We start from the raw sequence: 23,177 nt of genomic DNA on the forward strand, positions 1-23,177 counted from the left end.
AACTTTTTTTTAATTATTGTTTTACCACAAAGTACAGATAAAAACATCCACAGCATATTCTCTCACTTTAAATGGCTGAGAGGGAACTGAAGAGGCAGTGATACAAGACCAAATCAAGTCACATGTTATTTCTGCGTGCTAGTAGAAGCTCTACAGTCGGCAACCTCTACCAAGCTGGATGGCGTTTGTTTTTGTGTACATACTGTAGTGTGTATTGCTTCGTAGCTGAGTGACACATTCATTCACAAGCAGGCCTAGAAATGAATGCAGGGTACAGTACAACATGGCTCTTTGGGGGATTTCAGGTCTTTTTTTTCTTCTTCTTTTTTCAATGCAAGCCTGAGTCAATACAACACAATCCACACATATGACTCAAAGGTAGAGTATTTACAGACAGGGTTTATATGGAGAGGAAGACATATTAGAAAGGAGAACAGTTCAAAGTTTTGGATTTTACCAGAAAGGAAACAGTCACAACCAGTAAGAAGTAAAATGTATGCAGGATCAAAATCATCTCCGCAGTTCATAGTCATATTTACTGGCCAAATCACTTCCTGTTCTAATAACACCACTCTGAATGGAGACTCAGTTTTTTATAGTATTGAAGTTCCTGCCAAACATGAGACACGAGCTTTACAAAGTCATTCATTACTGATTTTCATCCAGTAGCGCTTTGCCCTTTCAGTCCATAGATGTCATCCCATTCATCAATATGGGTTAACGCTGATATGAAATCCTTTTGATATGAAATCCTTTTGATATGAACAGGACTCACAATATTTCCCTGTGAGGAACTTGTTTTATTACTTGTTTAAACGTTTAAAATTGGTTACACTCCTCGACCTGGCACCCCACAGCAAAAACAGCGAGCTGCTTCTTAAGCAATCTTTGGTGAAGTATAAAGAAAGAATACCCAGTAAGCCAGTTTTAACCGTTAAAACTGTAATAAAACCAAAGTGCAAATACTTTCCCAGTACTGAATATTTAACTCCTGCATTGGCTCGAGCCTTCAGCTGCTTTACGCTTGCTTCGTATTTAAACAGTGCGGTCCATAATTTACCTGAAGACTGAGATCAAACGCAAACACACAAATAAACCGACGCCCACACAAGAGCCCACATTTATCCGTAATACTGAGGTGTTAGTGGTATTAATCGCGTAGTGTTTTTTTATTAAGCAGATAAACACGAGGAGTCAACATGTTATTTGATACGCTGTCTCCGTCCAGAAAAGAAACGAGTTCTCTTTCAGAATAATGCAATCAAACACATATATACGGATTACACCCCACACATGTTGCCATACATGTTTTTCCTGTCTTGAATCTCGCTACGGTGCTGTACCATGTGTCAGCATGATCTCTACTCTCTGTAAGTCTCAACCAGCAAGACAGAAGCTCAGGACTGTAGTTGTTGAATGATTTTGAAAGCAAGCCAGCATACTGTACTCACCTAGAGGTCAAAGATCAGTAGATCTGCCAAGTAACCACAACAAACTCCAATCTGGCCGTTTTGGGAATCATCCTAATCTATCCTGATGTTTCTTTCACTGCCTGCAGGCAAGCTACCAACAGAAAGCAAAATACCCTGGAATATCAAAGAAGTAACATCGCTCTTGTCCTTCAAAGATTGATGAAATATTTCAGTGTCTTTATATTTGAGGACAGCAATCAAAGAGATGAAAGCCTGAAGTCTGAAGGTTTTAGCTGTTACATGACCTCAACTTCAGTATTTTACAAAAAAAGGTATCTGCAGAATTTTTTCCACCTGATGGAAAATACTTTCAACTGTGTTGCACAAAGATGCTTTTTAGACAGCCTCCTATTTTTCCCTTTATCTTCCAGTGACAAAGACAAAGACACATTAAAACCTTTTCTATTATACAAACACTGAGAACCTAAATGGCTTTAAGACTATTCTGAAAAAGAAATGCATCTCCTTCCTCTAAAATAGAACTTACGCAACGATGCTACGTGTCACAGCAGTGAAAACCACACCAGACGGATTTAGACTTGTTAGTAATTTAGCAGAAAGTTTCGATTTATGATGGTGCATTATTTCTGAAAGTAGCACGAGACATAAACAAGAGTGAAATTCAGCGGCTCGCAGGAGACACGCTTCGACACAACCTCCAAACAAACAGGCCTTTTATACCAGATACTGTCCTCACAGAGCTTCGTACCGTCTTTATACCTATCCAGAAATGCATACCTGTAGATGTTATGTATATAGATATATATATTGCACAACATTTATATGTACATTTGAAATAAATATAATTAAATAAAATGTGTCTCTTCATTTTTTGCTATTTTTTCACTTAGTTATAATTTGTTCGCATCCCTCTCACCCCCCTAAGTGTTTTGCTGTAGGGGAAAAAAAAGGGGGGCGCCAAAGTACAAAAAGAAATGTAAAAAATGAAAAAAGGCGAAATAGTCAGATGAACAACGGAAAGACAGAACGCTTGCTATCTGTTCTGAAACTTGGTGAGACAACAAAAGAGACATTTAATGACATATATGAAATGCATTACATTGATACCGAGCAGATCTCAGCTGGATCACCACTCCTACCGAACTGAGCAGTGTGGCCCTCTTGGTCACCAAATCCAAGGCTGGCATCTTTTCCAAGATATTCAACTGACATGAAACAAAGAACTGTAAACATGGGAAGGATTTTAATGGCACTCTGAGGGTGTACGTTACGCCGTCAAATCCTTCTTGTAAAACCACACCGAGGATCAGGGAAACAACATACGACGGGTTGAAAAGCTTCAAGAACCAGGCTGCAAAGAGTCTGAAACTGCAGCTTGATTTAAGGTGCTTTGGCATCATACCAGCACCTGCACTTTTTGAATGACCTTTTAGCTCATTTGTGCAGAGAAACCAGGAGCAACCACAGTAAAAACACCAATTCAGACACTTTTCAGACACTTTTCAGCTTGATTCTTGTGACCTTTAGCCAATCTTCCTACAGAGACGAGCAGGAAAAGGAGTGAAACGGGTGATGAAGTACAGACCCAAGGACCTGGGGTCCAGCTGAAAGGAGGACAAGGAGAAAGACAGTGGAAAAGGGTTTTGGAAAGGAGTCAGCTTTAACATGCACAGTCCTGGTGAGGAGGAGCGGGCTGCTCTGTCAGCTGGGGCCCCTGTTTGGCCCCTGTGACAGCGGGATCGCCGGCGTCCAGACTCTCAGACATCTTTTCACAGATGATGTCGACCAGGCGCTCAAAGGTCTGCTTCACATTGATGTTGTCCTTGGCACTGGCCTCGAAGAACTCGAAACCTGGAGGAGAAACAGAGCATGAGAGAGGTCGCCGAGCTGTGTTCGGTCTGTCAGTCAACAAGGGATACACCTTGCTATCTGCCGGGCAGATTACATTTGGTGGTGCGGTTGCAGATCATTCCAGTGACTCACAAAGTTAACACACAGAGACAGATAACCTTTTACAACAATTTGACCTAGCGTATTTGCCTTTGGACTGCGGGAGGAAGCCAGAACAGCCAGAGAAAACCAACACGGGAACAGGGAGTAACATGCAAACTCTGCACAGAAAAGCAACAGCTGGCCGATAGGTTTGAACCCAAAGGGGCAGATAAAGTGCAAACTGCAAACTCCTTCCTGGCTTATCAGGCGGTACCAGCCTCAGAGAAGACTCCACTCATGTTCCTAAAACATCACAAGCACTATTAGTCTGCAAAAGAGCCATTTGAATATAAAAAGTTACATATCTTGTAAACTCGCAAGGTTGAATTTTGTGCGTGTGTGTGTTCAGCATGAACTCACCGAGGTGTTCGGACAGCTGACGACCTCTCTCTGAGTTCACCACTCGCTCATCCTCCATGTCACACTTGTTTCCTACCAGCAGCACCTGGGCATTGTCCCATGAGTACGTCTTAATCTGAGTCGACCTGAGGGCGGGGTCAGAGAGGAAAGTCAAAGGCTGGGACGTCTGAATGCAACATTAAAGGGTTTTTTTCCCCCAAAATTCAGGATCGCACTGATTGAAGAGGTAAAAAAATGAATCTGAATCTAAAAACTCTCAAATTGTGCACGCACACAATAAAAATCAAAGGATCAGTGTGATTTATTTGATTTTACTGTAAGTCCATACTGAAACTTAAAGACTGAATTGCCCATAAACACAGGCAATATCAACAACAAGGTATGACCGAGTAGGTGGAAAATAAATGGAATGGTCCTCTGTGATGTGCTGGTCAGGTTATATAGCACAACAAAAAGGAAAAGATATCACGATCGCATCTCATTACTCTGCAGAGACAGAAAGCTCATACTGTGGTCTATTAAAATAGACAGAAACCTGAACCGGATCAGTGGCTCTGTTCTTCTATCCCCCTGTATCCCTGCATCTATTTCTAGAGAGATACTAAATCTCTAGATGCAGTTTCATTCATCATCCGCACAACTCTTTGTCTCACCAGAAAAACAGCGATAGAGGGTGATTTTTGGTGCCTAAACCGCAACAAACAGAAACTTAAAAAGAACATAACAGCACTGTTTTACACAGGATACAGCATCCAAATAATATTTTTTTTAGTGGTGTTTATCCTACTTGCTTATATGTTGTAGTCCCCCTTATCATCAGCACTACCCCAGCCAATGACATACCAGTCCTGGACAGCGTTGAAGGAATCCTCGTTGGTAATGTCATACATGAGAATGAAGCCCATGGCTCCTCGGTAGTAAGCTGTGGTAATGGTGCGGTAACGTTCCTGGCCAGCCGTGTCCTGAGGAAAGAAAAGAGCAATTTAATTACAGTGATTGTTTTTATCATGTTACTGCAGAGTGGCTCAAACAAAGAGAGTCTGGAGATTAAGATTGGTTTTAGACATGTGGAGAGGACAGATAGTGGACATATTGGGCAATCGGTGTTAAAGACGGAGCTGCTAGACAGGAGAAAAAAGAGGAACGCTACAGAGGAAATTTAGGGATGTAATAAAGGAGGACATGCAGAAGGTTGGTGTGACTGAAGAAGATGGCAGGGTACGATAGATAGGGTACAATGGAGACAGAGGATCCACTGTGGCAGCTGAAAAAAGAAGAATTAAAGAAACAATTTGGTTACCCAGGAGCAGAAATGTGAATTATATTTCCTCATACTTCACACAGCAGTTTAAATCAGGTAATGAAAAGCTGATAACATGCAATACAATTACATCATCTATATTGCTGAATAAGCAGTGCCAGAATCCTGCTGACAATGTGACACAGTGTATCGCTCAGGTGTGTGTTTTAATGTCACAGTGCGCTCCCACAGCACTGTGAGTAGAAGTAGAAAAAGCAGTAGAAAAAGCAAACAGCAGCTCCGTGTGTGTTGGTGTAATTGGGGAGTTTATCTACAGCCCTCACTGCTGTTGGAAAGGTGCTGACGATTCAGAGCAGAAAGTATTAGAAAACCTATCTTTACTTACAGCTTTGACACATCGGGCAAGTACATAACTGTGTTTTAAAGGTTTAATTTAATGTAATCAGTCACTTTTGCAGGTAATACAAGCATTACCCTGATTATTGCTCAGGGAATTAAAGCACAGTGTTACAGCTAGCCAACACCCTGCCTCACCTTGTAAGCTGAGCGGCTTCTGTTCCAACAGCATCCCTCAGCTGTCGGTGCAGAGATTAAAAAAAAGTCTCATGCTGGTTTACACTTCACAGGATGAACTCTTTGTTTGACACTGGCATTCAAAACCATTTGGATAGTCATACAGCCAGTGCACACAATCAGAGATGTGTGTGGGTTTTTTTTCTTCTGCAAGCACACATATGGCATTTTGGGAAATGTGCTTATTTAGTTTCTTGCCAAGAGTCAGTTAAGGTGACCAATGCCTCTCTCTTGCCTGTTGGGTTATGGTGAAGGGTTATTAGCCAGACAAATACTGTATTTGGTCAGGTTACAACTTCACTAACTAAACACTGACTCAACCCAAAAATTAAAAGTTCCCTCTGTGAGCTTAACCATTACACACTTAAATGAAGACATATTTGGCCTATTGACCATGAGTCTGGTTCTACAGGAGATTTCTTCCTGCTAAATAGGAGTTTTTCTTTCCCCCTGTCGGCTTTGGCCTTTATGGGTAGTTTCTCTCTGGGTAACAGTTGTACTATGGGCACATTTTTTATGGCTCAACCAGAAGTTCAACCTAAGGCTTAAATTTCGGGCTGTCACTGCAGGCTGTAGCTGGTCACTATCTGCCAGGCGCCACTCCCAGTAAAAATGACCAAACTGTGTTTGTAGTATTGTTCCTTATGGACATTTTTAATTATCTGACAAATAACATGTGGCACAGTGTCATGGACCCTGAGTTTTTGTACTTACTTATTGATTTCTCATATTTACAGTGTTCTTTGGGTTTTGTGTTCTATTTAACAAAGTATATATTTGGTTTCTTTATGATTGTATTGTTAGCTTTGCCTACAATCTCTTTTAGTTTTCAGATCCAGTTTTCTTTGTAGCTATAGTTAACGCTGTATTGTCACATACGTAAATTTCTTAGACTTTGGTTTTCCTGCCTCCTGTGTCTCATTGTCAAGTTTCTAAGTGGTTCTTATGTTACTTCCTGTTTTGGTTTGTCTTTTCTTCCTTGTATTTAGTTGTACTTCCTTTGTCTCTGATTATTCCACCTGTGTATTTAATGGCTTCAGCTTGTCTTTGTTGTGATGACTGTTTATCTTCCTGTTGTTCCTCCCTATGTATTTGACAAATTTGGATTTTTTTCTATTCTATCTTGAATAGTTGTTTCTTACACTATTAAACATGAGCTGTTTGTTGAACAGCCTGTAGAGTCTGCTTTGAGTCCTTACATCTGTCTGTTAGTTAGTACTGATATTCAGGTACATGTGTTACCTATGTTACGTTTGCTAGCTGTAGCTGATAACTTAGCACAGATATAAATCATATCTCAAAGGTTTTATAAGTTGAGGGGGTTTGTAGATAGAATAACTTAAATCATGCTAACAGGTGAGCTTTTTCCGATTTAAGTGTTTTCTTTCTAACATTAACACACAATCATACTCTGATGGATGCATCGAAGAGTGGAGTTTGGACATTTGGCCAAAGGACATTTGGCATGCTGACTGGAGATGACAGGGCTCAAACCACCAACCTTTCTTCCTGAGCCTCAGCCAATCCAAAAAGAGCTGTCAAACCTGCAACAGTTACCTTCAAACAGAGCAGAGCTAGCTGTTTTCGTCTGTTTTTTCTCACTATGCTAAGCTAACCAGCTGCTACCTGAAGCTTCAGCTAAAGATATGATAGTAGTGTCAGACTTCTCAGCTAAGATTTAATTAGAGAGTGAAAGAAAAAAGTGAATTAATCTTTTAAGTAAACCCTTATAATCCTTATTAAGTCATTTTAAGGGTTTACTTGAAGGAAAGACAAAGATAATCTCAACAATCAGCTATGGAAAAAGCTGAAATTGTGTCAAAAGAACTCGTACTTTTAGCTAAATCATTACTGCTATAGGTACATTTTATCACACACGCTCCTATAAACTAAATGCCTACCTTTCAATAATCTGTTGAAAAATTCAATTTCAAGAACACATTTTTAATAAAAGTCCTGATAACCAGATAAATACACACAAAAAAAGCATCATGTGCACAAAAAACTGATGAGTACGTGTGTGTGTGTGTGTGCGTGACATGAATATATCTATTCACTCAGTCATACATTATCACACTCGGGTCACTAGAAAATTGCATTTTCAGAGAGCTGTCGCTTTGATCTATGCTTTCCAAACTGATGGTTACTGTATAATGTTCTGCAACTGCAGCTTGCACCCTATTTTTGCTCACCCACTAAGTGTGTGCTGCAAGTTGTTCTGGATAAGTGCATCAGCTCTATACCTAAAATGTCAGTGTAGGTAGCACTGAGTGGTGTTATATAATGAACACTGGACTATTCATATTTGAGCTAAGCATCAAATTTAGAGTTAAGGGCTTACCACGGAATATAAAATGATAATCTTTCCAACTGGCAAGAGATAATGTAGCCTATAGCATTTTAATGGAGAAGAGAACGGATAATATTTTGTTACTAGCTGCAACATTATCATCTCTGCTGTTTTCCCCTTGTGTGTGTGAGCCTAGAGACATCTAATGGAGGAGCTCCAACAAAGGAGGGTCTGAGCACTGGCCGGTGTGTATATGTCTGTCTTACTGGATGTCAGCTAACAGATTATATTAGTGTCATCATAGTTCATCCTATCTGTCTACCTTTATAAATCTGGTAATTCTGAAGCTCTATTTTATTTTATTTTTTGATTGGTCGCGTTTAACCAGAAGTCTTTACTTTGGACTGCAGCTGTCATGAGCGCTGTGAAAGCAGCTCCACACGGCCTCTCAGGCCTTCAGTTTTATCTGCAACGTGACGCGTTCTCAAACGTGGCCATTTAAACAACATGTATGACATCTAAGTATATGTCACGGGTCTGCACAAATCAACATACACTGGAATAACTGCACACTGTGGCACAAATATACGCACTGTGCGCTCATGCCAACATTTTCATTTTTACTCTGCTAGCTGAGCAGTGGGGGAGGAAGTGTGTGTGCGTGTGTGTGTCTGTGTCTGTGTGCGTGAGACAGAAACGAAAGGGAGGGGGGCATCTTCTGAGATGTGTAGTAATGGGGGAGGGGAGAGCATCACCCAGTCTTAGGTTTATTCTTCTCCGATTGGCCGATTGTATCTTTCTTACCAGAGGCAAGACCTGGGAAAGGCTGACAACAGAGGCAGCCTTACACACAAAACAGATCCACGTGTGCACAGCCACACAAATTCAATGCTCTGCTCACCATCACAGCTCTGGTTGCTGCAGAACTTTGGTGTGAAGGTGGAAATGATGTAATTGTCTACAGCATGGCACCTAAACACCAGTTTCCTGCAGCTCAAACCAAAGAGTTTAGAGCAGTTTAGAGCTTCAGCTGTCTTTAACCCTCGCGCCCGTAGAAGCAAACACACATCTGAGGAAACACCTTATTGTTTGCTCCCGGGGACGTGTCACCGTAACCGTCTAATGTATTCTGCTCTGTTGGTGTTCATCTGCACGTGCAGGCTGCAGGGAAGGCACCGGTGTGTGCAAATCTGTGTGTTCACTGGAATCTGACTTTGCATAATAAAACAGCACCACGGGGCAGGGTCTTACAACTCCTGTTTTTTATTTTTATTTGCTCAATTATGAGAATCCATTGGAAAACATGAATATCTACATTCCTTAATCTGACAATGACAATATTTTTAAAGGCAAGGTTAAAATCCTGACGTCATAGACAGGGGCGAAATGGTCTGAAAAGTGTGTGCGTGCAGGACGATCCTTCCTGGAAGGTATTTGTGGCATTGCACTTGCTTTCAAAAATAGTTGGAGAATGGAGAAAAAAAAGACTTACAAGGAACTGAAACCCAGCTTTATTTCTCACATCCACACACCCTGTTTATGTATTTCACATGTCAGTGCAGAGGAAACATTTCATGCTTGTCTGTAAGCCCATCTGGGCATTTGCTGTGCAGAAAAGCTAAGCGGAGAAAAGGAAGCATAAATGCTTTGACCAACAAATGTGTGTGAAACGTGTGATGAAGTGCAGTGCTTCTTGCATTAGCTCATTCCTCACCACAAACACACACACTTCAGGTGCATTTCCTTGGTGTTGCTAAGTTAACCTCTCATTGGACAGCATCTGTGTGTCCTAGATTGAAATAACTCAAGGAAGTGATCAAATCAACACCACCAAATATACCAAATACCAAAAGCAAACCAGATGCATTGACTTTCAAAAATTCATATAGTCGTACTAATTATGGGCAGACTTTGAAAACAACGTAAAAGAAATTATCTGTCATCATCCTGGGCTTTGGTGTGTCTGGGCTCTGAATCCTTGTTTGTTTTTAGAGATATTTTATATCTTTAAAAAAACTTGATATAGTCTTTAGTTCTTGTTACCTTTGTTATCTGGCTTCTGTCAGTATTTAGTACTGTTTATGTTCTGAGTTCCGTTAATCTAGCCTTCTCTATGGCTTCATCCCCATGATGGCTGCTCCTCCATGAGCCTTGTCCTATAGGAGATTTCTTCCTGCTAAAAGGGAGTTTTTCCTTCCCACTGTCGCCAAGCGCTTGCTGTTAAGCGAACATCTGATTGTTGGGACTTTCTGTGTATCATTGTACTTTCTTTACCTTACAATATAAAGGGCCTCGAGGTGACTGTTTGTGACTGTTTGAATTAAAATGAAGTGAAAATTCCTCTCTGCTAACGATTCCATGTTTAGTTACTTCCTGTTTTATTTTGACAGAAGTTGCTCACTGTGTCTTATGTTAGGTTTAACTTCCTCCTGGCTTTAGCTGGGGTCTCATCACTTACGTCTCCCCATGTTATCTGGGTGCATATATATTGTCTCCCTGTGTCTGTTGTCTTGTTTTCCCTCATAAGTGTGTATGTGTGAACCTCAGTTTTTTCTTTACACCTGTCAACCAGTATAATATAAACTAACCAGATACTAGTAAGCAAAGTAGGTATACTTTTTGGTTCATAGCACTTTTTTTCTTTTCTTGTCATCTTACCCAGATCTGTAATTTAATCCTCTTGTCATTCCTGTAGATAGTCTTCACCTTAAAGTCGATGCCAACTGTGCTGACAAAGGCCGGCGTGAAGGAGTCGTCGGCGTAGCGGAACAAGAAGGAGGTTTTTCCAACGCTGCTGTTGCCGATGATGAGGATCTTGAACATATAATCAAAGTTTTGGTCAGAGGACTCCTTCTGCCCGTAGGTTGCTGTTGCTGAAGCCATCTGTGGACAAAGACAACAGAGAAAGTCTTTAACCAAACTCCTGCAGTGGCCTCACTGTAAGATCACAGTAAATGTTCTCTGAAATAGAAATGACATTTTTCTGTTTCTTCCATTTCTAAAATACTCTGTAGAGTGACAAACTGAGCTTTCTGAGTAAGAGAGATTCACACTGTTCAGATATGGTGCACAAATCATGAGCAACAGAACAAGAAAGAGCACAAATTGATATGAAGTAGGTGTAGATATGAAAATAGAAGATGGATATCAGCAGTCAGGATAATACCCAATATAAGATTTTCTTGGGGTTACTAGAAAACCAGCGTAGAAGATCTGATAAAGCTTTAGGGAAAACAATGCGTATCGTCTTTGAAGTAGGAAAATGCAGAGATTAGGTAATTAACAAGGAATTAATCAGCTTTAATGACTTTAATAATGTTTCAAGCAAAAATGCCAAAGAGTTATTATTTCCAAAGGATAATGGGCTGCTGGCAAAACCTCAAAAGCCCCAGTTTGAATTTCTCCCTTTACCAGCATTTTAATAAGAAAACCATATATGACACGTTAAAAATAGTTGCATGTAAGATGTGGAACGGGGTGGCCATCCTTCTTGGTGATGGCAGATGGACCCCCAAACTGTGGGGCATCCATCTGCACAGTACAAAGTGCAAAGAACCACAGTGACAATAAGAACAAGGATGGGCACTGCCAATTAGCGAAGGCTCTAAATGCTACATTCTGGGTCCGAAAGATACACAGACTAGTAAATAAAAATGCAGGCATTCATTAAGACGCATTAGCAGCTTCTACTGTCAGCCAGGACATTACGCTAAATTAATGAGCATCGATTTCATTAAACACACACAGAAGAGGCTGCTGAAACAACAGCAGAGGAGCTGTTTAACACAGAAGAGGTCGTACGTTTAATGCATGTTAAGACAAACGACGTTGTCAGCATCTGTTAGACTCAGCATAACAGAGGATAGTGATTAACTGGTATGCTTTACACAATGCACATTTGCTTCATGGGCATTAATCACAACCACATATTGCAATATTCTCATCGGTGGATGGAGGTATATGAGGATGAACTTCATGCTAGCATAGAGTTTTGTACCCACTAGCTAGCCATGTAGTTTAAAGCCAGTCCCGTCCACAATTTTCTATTTTAATTATTTATGTAAAACATGTTTGATCAAAGTTACACTCTATTAAAAATCCAGCCTAACATTTACACCAACAGCAACACCATTAAGGAGTAAGCATATGACAGCACACTGCACAAGAATGAAATGATCTTCTTATATCCTCTGACAGTGTACTCATCTCTGTGCTTGTCCTGCTAGACCTTAGTGCAGCGTTCAATACTGTTGTCCATAATATCCTATTAGAGCGATTAGAACATGCTGTAGGTATTACAGGTACTGCACTGCAGTGGTTTGTATCATATCTATCTAATAGACTCCAATTTGTACATGTAAATGGAGAGTCTTCTTCACACACTGAGGTTAATTATGGAGTTCCACAGGGTTCAGTGCTAGGACCAATTCTGTTTACATTATACATGCTTCCCTTAGGCAGCATCATTAGAAGACATAGAATACATTTTCACTGCTATGCAGATGACACCCAGCTCTATCTGTCCATGAAGCCAGATAACACACACTAATTAGTTAAACTGCAGGATTGTCTTAAAGACATAAAGACCTGGATGGCCGCTAACTTTCTGCTTCTTAATTCAGATAAAACTGAGGTTATTGTACTCGGCCCTGAAAAGCTTATAAATATGGTATCTAACCAGATTCTTACTCTGGATGGCATTACCTTGGCCTCCAGTAACGCTGAGGAACCTTGGAGTCATTTTTGACCAGGACATGTCCTTCAACGCACATATTAAACAAATATGTAAGACTGCGTTCTTCCATTTGCGCAACATCTCTAAAATTAGAAATATCCTGTCTCAGAGTGACGCTGAAAAACTAGTTCATGCATTTATTACTTCCAGGCTGGACGACTGTAATTCATTATTATCAGGATGTCCAAAAAACTCACTGAAAAGCCTTCAGCTAATCCAAAATGCTGCAGCAAGAGTCCTGACAGGGACTAGAAAGAGAGAGCATATTTCTCCTGTTTTGGCTTCTGTTCATTGGCTTCCTGTTAAATCCAGAATTGAATTCAAAATCCTGCTCCTCACATACAAGGTCATAAATAATCGGGCCCCATCTTATCTTAATGACCTTGTAGTACCATATCACCCTGTTAGAGCACTTCGCTCTCGCTCTGCAGGCCTACTTGTTGTTCCTAGAGTATTTAAAAGTAGAATGGGAGGGAGAGCCTTCAGTTTTCAGGCCCTCTTCTGTGGAACCAGCTTCCAGTTTGGATTCGGGAGACAGACAATATCTCTACTTTTAAGGTTAGGCTTAAAACTTTTTGCTAAAGCATATAGTTAGGGCTGGACCAGGTGACCCTGAATCCTCCCTTAGTTATGCTGCATTAGACGTAGGCTGCCGGGGGATTCCCATGATGCATTGAGTTTTTCCTTTCCAGTCACCTTTCTCACTCACTATGCATTAATAGACCTCTCTGCATTGAATCATATCTGTTATTAACCTCTGTCTCTCTTCCACAGCATGTCTTTTATCCTGTCTTCCTTCTCTCACCCCAACCGGTCGCAGCAGATGGCCCCGCCCCTCCCTGAGCATGGTTCTGCCGGAGGTTTCTTCCTGTTAAAAGGGAGTTTTTCCTTCCCACTGTCGCCAAAGTGCTTGCTCATAGGGGGTCATATCATTGTTGGGTTTTCTCTGTATCTATGAAGCGCCTTGAGGCGACTTTTGTTGTGATTTGGCGCTATATAAATAAAATTGAATTGAATTGAATTGAATGGTTAGCCATTTTCCTCAAACAGATTTCTGGGGGACTCTACGTCTATGTTAACCATGAACTATGTACAGCATGAAACCTTTACGTTCAAAGGGATAAACTTCAGATTTAATTAATTTCTTGGAAAGCTGTAGCAGGGTGTGAGCTCGAGTGAGCACCGAGCTCACTTGTAACGAGTCTTGTTCAGCATCCTGACTTCATTGTAAAGCCAATATAGGATCTGGTATGGTGCATTTGCTAATACTGAAATACCGTGTTTTACTTTAAACGATGGATGAAAAAAATGTAGTCATAATGGTCCTTTGTTCCTTTTGTCTGAAAGAGCCCGTGCGAGCTTCTTTTAAATGACTAACAGAGGCATTTAAAAAAAGTCCACATTAGGATGCAGACAGGCGAAGGATGCAGGGACAGATGTGTCTGACAACTTTTAGACTTTGATTCACTGTTTGCCTCCTTTTTCACTCAAAGTTTAGTTGGGTTTAGACACAGATATTCCTAATTAAGAAAATAACCTACTCTAGTCCTTAGATTGGGGTCTAACTATGATTCTGGTTACTATCATAGTTAGCTCACAGTTTAAGTTAGCGCCTAACCTAAGGAACTGTAGACACCTCCACTCTCTTGGTTTCCAGTATAAGGTGTTAGGTTCAAACCCATCTAAAGGTGTAACATGCAGTTATTAATGAGACCATATTTCTTTTGAGGAACACAATCTCATAAAAATATAAGACTAGCACTTACTTTAAAATCCAAAATTTCCTCAAAGTTCCTTATTATACATTGAACCTTTTTATGAATCTTATGCACTGCATTAGCTAGTTCTACATATTTATTCAGCAAGGTCAAACTACTGCTGTGTTTTAAATTGGGCTGCAGATCTGCTCTAACAGTCAGCCAAAGAACAACAGCAGCTTCACTGAAACTTACACTGCCGTTACGTTACTGCATTCGCTGTCCAGGACTACAAAGATTCAAACCTACGAGACCTAAAAGGATTTAGAAAACAGAGTGAGTGACTCTTCAGAGCACGATGACTGTAGCCCACAGGACTCAGTCCCTTCACCCGCCTCTATATTTAGACTGTTATCTCGACTCGGCTGCAGCGGAACACTAGAACTCAGACAGAATAAAGAACAAAGAAAACAAGTGCTCAGTCCTCACAGCTCGGGCCTATCGGCTTACACGCAGGAACACAGAGATGCTTGTTAAATAATGGAGAAGCCCCGACCCTTCCTCAGCACATTCTGTTATGCAAACGAGGGCTAAGCAGGTGGGTCGAGATGTGATAAACCTACTGTGAGAACGCTGCACAGAGGATCACAGAAAACATTCATAAACATTCATAAAGCTGTTTCATGTAAATAGGATTTAGTCAGGTTGCTAAATTGAGAGCATCGGAAAATGCAGCAGCCACATGGCTGCCAGTATCTTTTTAGTTGATGGCTTCTGTTCTGCCTGTGACGTCAACAGTTCCTCACAGCTCGGAGGATCTGTGAATACTTCAAGAGTGTGCAAAAATAAGACATGCATACTCTTCAAAAGAGCCGAACCTAATCAATAAGAATTATGGATGTGCAGGATTAACTTAGACTTACTGAGTAACAAGTAAAGAAATCTAAACTTTTACCTTACAGTATATATTTTGAAAATACTACTTTAGATATTAAAGGTTTCTTTTAAAAACATACAGTATTGTGCAAAACCATGAAGCAGCCAACCATTTCTTTCTATTTTGCTGGGGATACAGGAAATGGGTGCAGAGATTTATTGAAACACATGAAAATATAGAACATATGGCAAAAAAGATTTTGTACATTTTCACAAACTTAGTCAGCTTTCTTTTAATTTCCTTAAATAGTCTTCAGTAATAGTTCTCCGGGCTTTTTGAAGACATTCAAAGCTCTACTTTGGATTTTGGCCTCAACAAAATGTTGAGATCTGGGCTCTGGGAAGGCCAATCCATGACTGACGCGGTTCCATTGTGTGTGTTTTCTCTATTCATGTTTGCTTTTACTGCATTTCTAGGTTGACTATCATAGTGAAAAATCAGTACTGGCTGAAACAGCCCCAAACCATAACAGAACCTCCACCGTGTTTTACCTTTCTCCTGATCCTTCTCCATGTTTTTACCCTACAACCATAACCATACTGAACAATGAACTCAAAAAACTCTAACATATAGACTGTGTTTTTAATGTGCAATATTTATCAGTTCTACATTCTTTTTATTTACCTCTGCATGCAATTGTTTTCATTTGCTTGTATTTATATTAATATGCATGAGTCCAGGATCCAGACACTCACTGGAAATTGGTCAGGTACAAGGACTGGACTGAAAATCTGTGAAAAAGCAGCCAGTGTCCAAAGACAGACCTTCAGAAAGCCTGAAGCCCTGTAGCTCAAGACAACTTTAAAAAATGCCAAAATGGTCAGACTTCTCCAGAAATCTTATCCAGACTGACTATATCCAGAAACAGTCACAAAAACATAATAAAGTGAATATTTTTCTTTTCCAAACAACTGACAAGCCCATCATCCGATGAAAGTCCCACTTACTGAACATCAGACAAAAGGCAAAAAGCCACCAAACAAACAAACACAAAGATAGCAGTCAGGAAAGACAAGGTGACAATTTAACTGAATAAACAAACTGCAAAGAATATGGAGCAAAAGAGGTAAACACTTCAGTTCACTTGTCAAACTGATTTTTGCCCCTTAAAATTGCGTAAAAAGGTTTGTTTTCAAACTGAAATAGACACATAAGCACATTGAACTCAGAGCTATTTCTTCATTTGGACTCTATTCTGTAAAAGCTCACAGCTAATAAGTAGTTTAGGGTTCACTGATATCATCACTATTACAGCTTAATCAACCCTGTTCACTCAATCTGGGATCAACTGACTTCAGGTGAGATTGATGCTGCGCAGTTGTACCATATACCGCTCAACTCTACCCCACTCAGCTGACGGTCAATAGTTGGAGTTTCAGTCACAGCAAAGGCACTGCAGTGTGACTCACTGAGTGTGATGAGCATAATCTACACAAACATTAGAAAATAAAAAGTAAACGTGCAGCTGAAGAGGATGAACAGCGTGTTGGATTAACTGATCTGCAATCAGTTTGGTTTAGTGTTGCTTTTCCTGTCCCTTCCTGACAAACGGAGGTCCAACCTAAACAACAGGAGACGCTTCCATCTCAGAATTCCTTGCAAAAGTATTTAAATGAAGACACACCTACAACTAACAGCACTTCATTCTACGGAGTGGTGTCGGTGAATTTCTCTGAGCGACAAAAGCCCCAAAAATCTAATTTATTTATCTGTCATACAATTGCATGCTCATATTGTTTGCTATGCACGCAATTCTGCTTAGCTCTTGAGGAAACTGGGTATTATTTGCAGGCTTAAGTCAAAGCTCCGCCTCAGGATTGGCCCATATGTCACTACTTTGATCTTTTTTGTTATGTGGCCTAGTTTGCATTAAGACCCCATCCTGGACCTGTGTGAGGTTTTCTTCCTGATTCCTGAGTTTTTACTCCCCGGAGACAACAAGTGGACTTTTTTTGGTAGTTTTTGTCTTTACAATCCAGCATATATTTCATCTTACTCTTACTATGGTACAGTAGATGGTATTTATTATGATTTGGCACTGACACTAACCATCCCCGACTAAACTGATTGACTTCCTGGTTTAAAACATTACATTTTACATGTATATATATTTTTTTATCTCAAAAAAAAGAAAAGCTGGCTACTAGCATGCTTACCGACACATCCGATCAGAGCTGTATGATATCAGCGTCAGGTTGGAAGAGTCTAAGATTTGACACCTATAACTTAACAGTTATCTTTAGGCTAAGCTCCGGTGAACCAGCCGGAGGTGAGATGGCACTTGATCACAGTCAGGGTTTGGTGTTTGATTTCCTCTTTGGCGAGCCTTATTAAAAATGTATCTGCTCTTGTTACCGCTGCACGACAGGGTCTGCTCAGCTCTGCAGATATTTCTGCCCACGTGTTCGTTATCGATGAGCTTCTCCGAGCCGAGTCAGCAGTGTTACAGTGACAGCACGTCAGGCAATTACACAAAGTTTTGCTCTTAAAAACATTCGAATCCAGGTCTTGGAGTCAGTTTAGATGCATTACTATATCTCCTTCTACTTTCTGTACTGTGAAAACCCACATTCGCTCATATTTCTTTTAACCCCCTCTGGAACATTTGCTGCATTTATCCTAGTGCTGTGATTCGCAACCTGTTTTAGAACCTTTTCATAAAATCTGGGCTCCTAAATTCTTATTGATTCTTTTGCGGTGTTGTTGTTTCCAGTATTCACAGCAAGGATTCCAGGAGTTTAAAAATGACCAACCAATGCTGGAAGTGTAGGTCTTGCCAAACACTACTGCAGGCTTTTTGCTTCTTTTCTGCTGCTTTTCCTCTGCGTCTCTGAGATTAGCTGCAAGGAAGAGAGTTGGTTTAACCTTCACTAATTCGATACAGAAGCTTATAGAGAGAGGCCTTTGTGTTTAATCTCAAAGTAATTAACAAATTCTCATTATGCAAATTCCTTTCAGCTTCCAGAATGCCGCTGCTTTCTTTTGGCTTTGCTAGCAAACTTCCAAGCAAGTCAGGTGTATGTGCACTGTAAGAGCTGCCTGGATATTTGGATTTCAACCCTTGAAGGTTCACAAGCCCATGCCGGGACCCCTGTTGTTATTGCAGCTGTAGTTTCTCCTAATACTGAACCATCAATTATCTGTTGCGCCTGTTTAGGAAATCAATATCTTCTACAGCCCAGAGTGTCATCCATGTCTTGACCAACAATCCAGCAACAGCCTGAAAACTAAAAGAAATAGGAGACGCTGGAGAACCGGGAACTTTTTTTCTGCCACTTTTGATTAAAAAAAACAAAGCTATAAATAATAATCAAACTTCACTTTGACCTTTATGTAGGTTATTGAGATGAAAGATGGTGACAACATCTGTTAAGCGCATGCATCCCTTCCCTCTTCCTGTTCCCTTTCCTTTTTTTTCCTGGTATAATAATATTTCATATTGAATTTTTGAGCATGTTCTTTGAGCTGCTGATTATGCTGACTCACATCCCTATTTCCCCACAGGGATCAATCCAGTCTAACATGACAGTCATCATCTGCATCATCTGTTAAATAATATAGACATATATATAATTATCAACAGAAATTTGAAGCTAAATGGCATCAAGTAGGATATAATAATATCTGAGTCTAAGTCAAGGCTTCACACAGTGTGTTTTTGATGGAAAACTACAATAGCATGCCGATCCACACGGTCAGTACATTTGCACATTTAGGGTCCCATCAAAGTGGCTCTGAAATTTCCAAATCTTCCCTCACAATCCGAAAAGTAGCAATGGCATTCGGTCTCGAATAAAAAGGAGATGAGACTAAACGCCAGGAGGAAAAAAAGATTTCAGAGTTCAAAGATAACTCCTTCCATCGCGGAGAGTGCAGGGAAGATGGAGGAAGGGAAGCACGCTTTATCAGGCAGAGATGGCTAATAATAACCAAATCTGTTATCGCAGCGACTTCTGGTTTTAATATTAGATTGGCTGCTCAAGTCTCTGTTTGTATATATATATACATGTAAGATCAGGATGAGTCACTAAGAAAACTGTGATATAAAGGAAGAGGATAAGCTATCTTTATAAGTCACAGCTCTGGGAAGCTTGGTTTTCTGAGTCTTTCTGTTTTGCTCAATAGCACTTTGTCAATAGTTACACCTTAACGCCACAGGCAAAGTCTTTTCCATTTTTTTCCCACACTAATCCAATCAGGACAGTTATAGGTTTCACTGCTGGACAATGACATCACTGAGCTCCCCCTCTAAACCTGCCACCTAAAGGAGATTGATGTCCCTGCAGGAGCTAAGTGCTCCTGCAGCCAGCCAGTCAGGTTCATCTAATCAGGATTGGCTGGCTTAGTGCAGACGGACAGCTAATCCACAGCTGATCCCAGATCACCTAAACACATTCTTGCTTTAAGATGGTTACTGAGATGACTCACTCAGAGGTTTTTCACATCTCTTAACAACATCAGAGGACGGTTATGTGAACCTAACATCCCCAGTCGATTATATTACAAATAACTAAATCAGAAACTTAGAGCGTCTGTGATTTTTACAGAATAAAAAAGTCGTCCTCCCTGCAGGTCCCTGTACCAGGACAGGTTCTATCTGTTATAAAAACGGCTTCCATTTTTCAAAGGTTGTCAAGCGCTCAATGAAGAAGCCACGTGTCACTGCTCTGACTGATAGCCGCCTGCTTTGTTTTATTTCTGTTCCATCAAACTGAATCAAGCTGCATTTGTTTAGAACATTTTTGTGAGTGTCACAGAATGATTGTTCTTGTAAGGATGCCATTCAGTTTCTGATTTGTGGCTTTGGCAGAAGCATAAATGTCAGTTTTTGTTGGAGTTTTTCCAATCTTCGTCTGCTGTGCAGATGAGGACGAGGAAGTGGATACGTGTCACTTCTCCATGAAGCTAAAGGTTTGGACCTTTTTTCATTGAGGACATTTTCTCAGGTGGGTAAAAATATTGTCTCGTTTAAGGGTTCACGGTGCTTTCCTTCATAAATCAGTTATTTGGATCATTTTGTGTTTGGACTGGTACTTCAATAGTGGGGACGATGTTTAACAAATCTTCAAATCAAACTCTTATCTGCTCTCCTGCTCTGCAGTCCCCACCTTGCAGCATCCTTCTCCTTCTTGTCCTAGTACATTACCCTGAAAAGGCACCATCAATACTTCTTAATCGAGGGGTCAATGCCACCTTCCTCTTTAACCTGATGAAAGTGGTGAGATCCCCATATCTGCAATACGGCAAGCTAATGCAACTCCTTCCTTCCTTCCTTTATTAGAACAAACAGACAGTGATGGAAAATAATGAATTACATTTACTCAAGTGCTGCACTTAATGACTTAGCTACATTTCTCCATTACTTACTTTTCAGATTACAATGCATGACGCATTTATAAACGGACACATTGCTGTGAATCCAACAAACAGTCACATAATCAACTCCGTATAGACCCAATAGTCAAATCAAGTCAAATCTATAAACTGACTGATAAAAGAAGATCTTGTTTTAATGTAGCATTACTACTTTTACCCATAATCTTCACCCCAGACTCACAACTAGGAGCAGAAGCATTAAATGGCTCCAGTGTTTATCCAGCACTAGACTGAATGCAGTGCGATGGGTGTGTGGATGCTGCAGCAGAACTCTTTTCTTTCACTGACTCGGTTCACACTGGCCAAGAGGCTTGTTTAACTCAAATCTGCGTGATCTGGCTGGATGATCACCATTTAAAAGTGAAGTCAGCAGCCTTTTCACCTCTGACCTCTTTAGCAAAACGCTGCTGTCTGCATCTTTCCTCCTGCACCGCCGTCTTTCTGTGCGGTGCTTTTGATGCAGTGGAAGTTAAAGAAAAATCAAGTGTCTTGTCAGTGTTTCTCAGCCTAGAAACACTGATGTTTACTAAAACCAATGTGATGCAACATTTACAGCTACTAACCAGCCTTACGTGTGAAACAATAACTAACAACCTACTGAAACTGGACAGCAGTGGCGTTACTCTGCTGCTGTGGCTCTCCTAGTTTTCCTGAGACAGCATTTCTCACCCCTTTTTCCTCCAATCACGTGCCTCCTTTCTCTAGGAAGCGTGGAGATGCAGATGAGAGGAGGGGAAGCTAAAAATATCATCACTTCATTCTCCACCCCACCCCAACCCCCCGTGCACAGAAAACAGAAAGCAGCAATGAGAGCAGCCAGGATGTGAGAGATGCTCTTTGAGGCTAGAGTCTGCAGGTGAATCCGGGACATTAAAAAGTAGTCATGTGTGTTTGTACACAAGTGCATTGCTTAATTTATAATGTTGATTGAAAATGCTTCTTCCCACTTCATGCTGAAAGATGCTGTATTTGGATACATCTTTGAGAGCTTGTTACAGTCATTAAAATAGTCTCGCCCCCCTAAATCTGCTGAGCTGTACTCTGCTTATGTAGAGCTTTTGTTCTCAGACATTGTGTTTATGTGGGTGTGTGTAATGTTCAAAAGCATCTATAATCATAGTTTAAAGCATCATAATCACAGATTAGCTCAAGAAATCCAATCTTTAAGTCTGTTTTTCTGCACATGTGTTCAGACAGGCACATCTCAGACTACTGCTGACAAACTGACTGAAATGTAATAAAAAAGGCATCCACCCTGCATATCAGTGGCATCTCTCCCAGGCAACATTAGTGTGTGTTTTGCCATGTGAAGCAGCAGATGCGTCACTTCTGCCTTCAGCCAGTAAGTTTACCGTCAGCGAGGACATTCAGATGTGGTCTGCAGGCTGTGAGCTCACTTTGAGACTCTTTAAAAAAAGCCTAAGAACATGCTTGCGGTCTTATTGTATTATACTTATTGATTAAGCTTAAAAGCCAAAATGCAGGCTGATAGGCTGACACAATGCAACTGCACTGCACAGTTTTCAGTAGGCTCCTGTATAAGATTTGAAACAGCAGCTAAACCAGATGAAACTCTATGCATTTTTCATATGTGTTTCATATGTGCTTTCATCCATATCCTTCATTAGCTGCACATAATTAAAATATATAAAAACGATATTTATGATTTAGTCTGTTTTTTTTCTTGTGAATGAATGAACATATCATTCAGTACTTACTCCCAGAGATCTGACTCAGTGTTTTACCTCAGCATTGGAACACAACAGTCCTCCATATGGCTGCCGCGTTTCACGGATTAAATACTCCTGTAATCCTGGTATTCGGATTGTTGAATGATTCTCTGTGCCGACCTTTAGTTATGTCATGATGCTTATTTGAATATTAACCTATTAAATGTGTAACCTATTAAAAAAAGGTTTAAACCCCCCCACATGTTTCATATGTTTACTCTCGTGCAGTGTGCTCTACGTGTGTTTGTAATGTATTCCACTGATCCTGCCTCAGATCCATTCAAACCTGTTTTCTTCATTTAACCCATCGGACAGTGTGAAACGCCTTTTCCTGCAGGACAGGCCGTGAGTCAAGCCAGAGATCCAGGACAGCAGCAGCAGCAGCAGCCCTCATCCATCCACACAGATAACAACAATCAGCCTGTTTTTACGGGTTATTCTGAAGCCGGTTTATGGTTTTCACAATGGAAACAGCTGTTAAGGCAGGCATCTCACGTCAAGGCTTCTGTCATCTGAAATATGCTGCTGGATGATTAAAATAAACTGCAGCTGAGACACTAAATGCGCTAAATTTAACGTACGATTTTATCTCCATTAACTCCAAAATTAATAAAGAAAGAAAACCCACCTTTATTTCTATCTGGCTGCTATCCTCCACGTCCAGCACCCGCAGAAACACCACCACTCACTGTCAAGTCGGAATGGTTGCGCGACACAACATCCTGTTGGCTTTTTCAAAATAAAAGCAGATTGGTTTAAACGGTACAAAGTGCTTGAAAGATAAAGACGATTC

General features: G+C 40.5%; 1 protein-coding gene across 1 annotated transcript; it reads right to left on the minus strand.

Annotated features, from left to right (window-relative positions):
• rab3ab (RAB3A, member RAS oncogene family, b) lies at positions 1–23,085 on the minus strand. Its single transcript, XM_080883902.1, has 5 exons — positions 23,013–23,085; positions 10,568–10,792; positions 4,629–4,747; positions 3,786–3,910; positions 1–3,284 (listed from the first exon to the last, which is right to left on the minus strand). Exons 2-5 carry the CDS (start codon positions 10,790–10,792, stop codon positions 3,094–3,096), a joined length of 660 nt encoding a protein of 219 aa, XP_080740028.1. The 5' UTR covers positions 23,013–23,085; the 3' UTR covers positions 1–3,093.
• Between the last annotated feature and the right edge of the window lie 92 nt (positions 23,086–23,177).

Source organism: Rhamphochromis sp. 'chilingali' (genome assembly GCF_963969265.1).
Source record: "Rhamphochromis sp. 'chilingali' genome assembly, chromosome: 5".
Lineage (NCBI taxonomy): Eukaryota > Metazoa > Chordata > Actinopteri > Cichliformes > Cichlidae > Rhamphochromis > Rhamphochromis sp. 'chilingali'.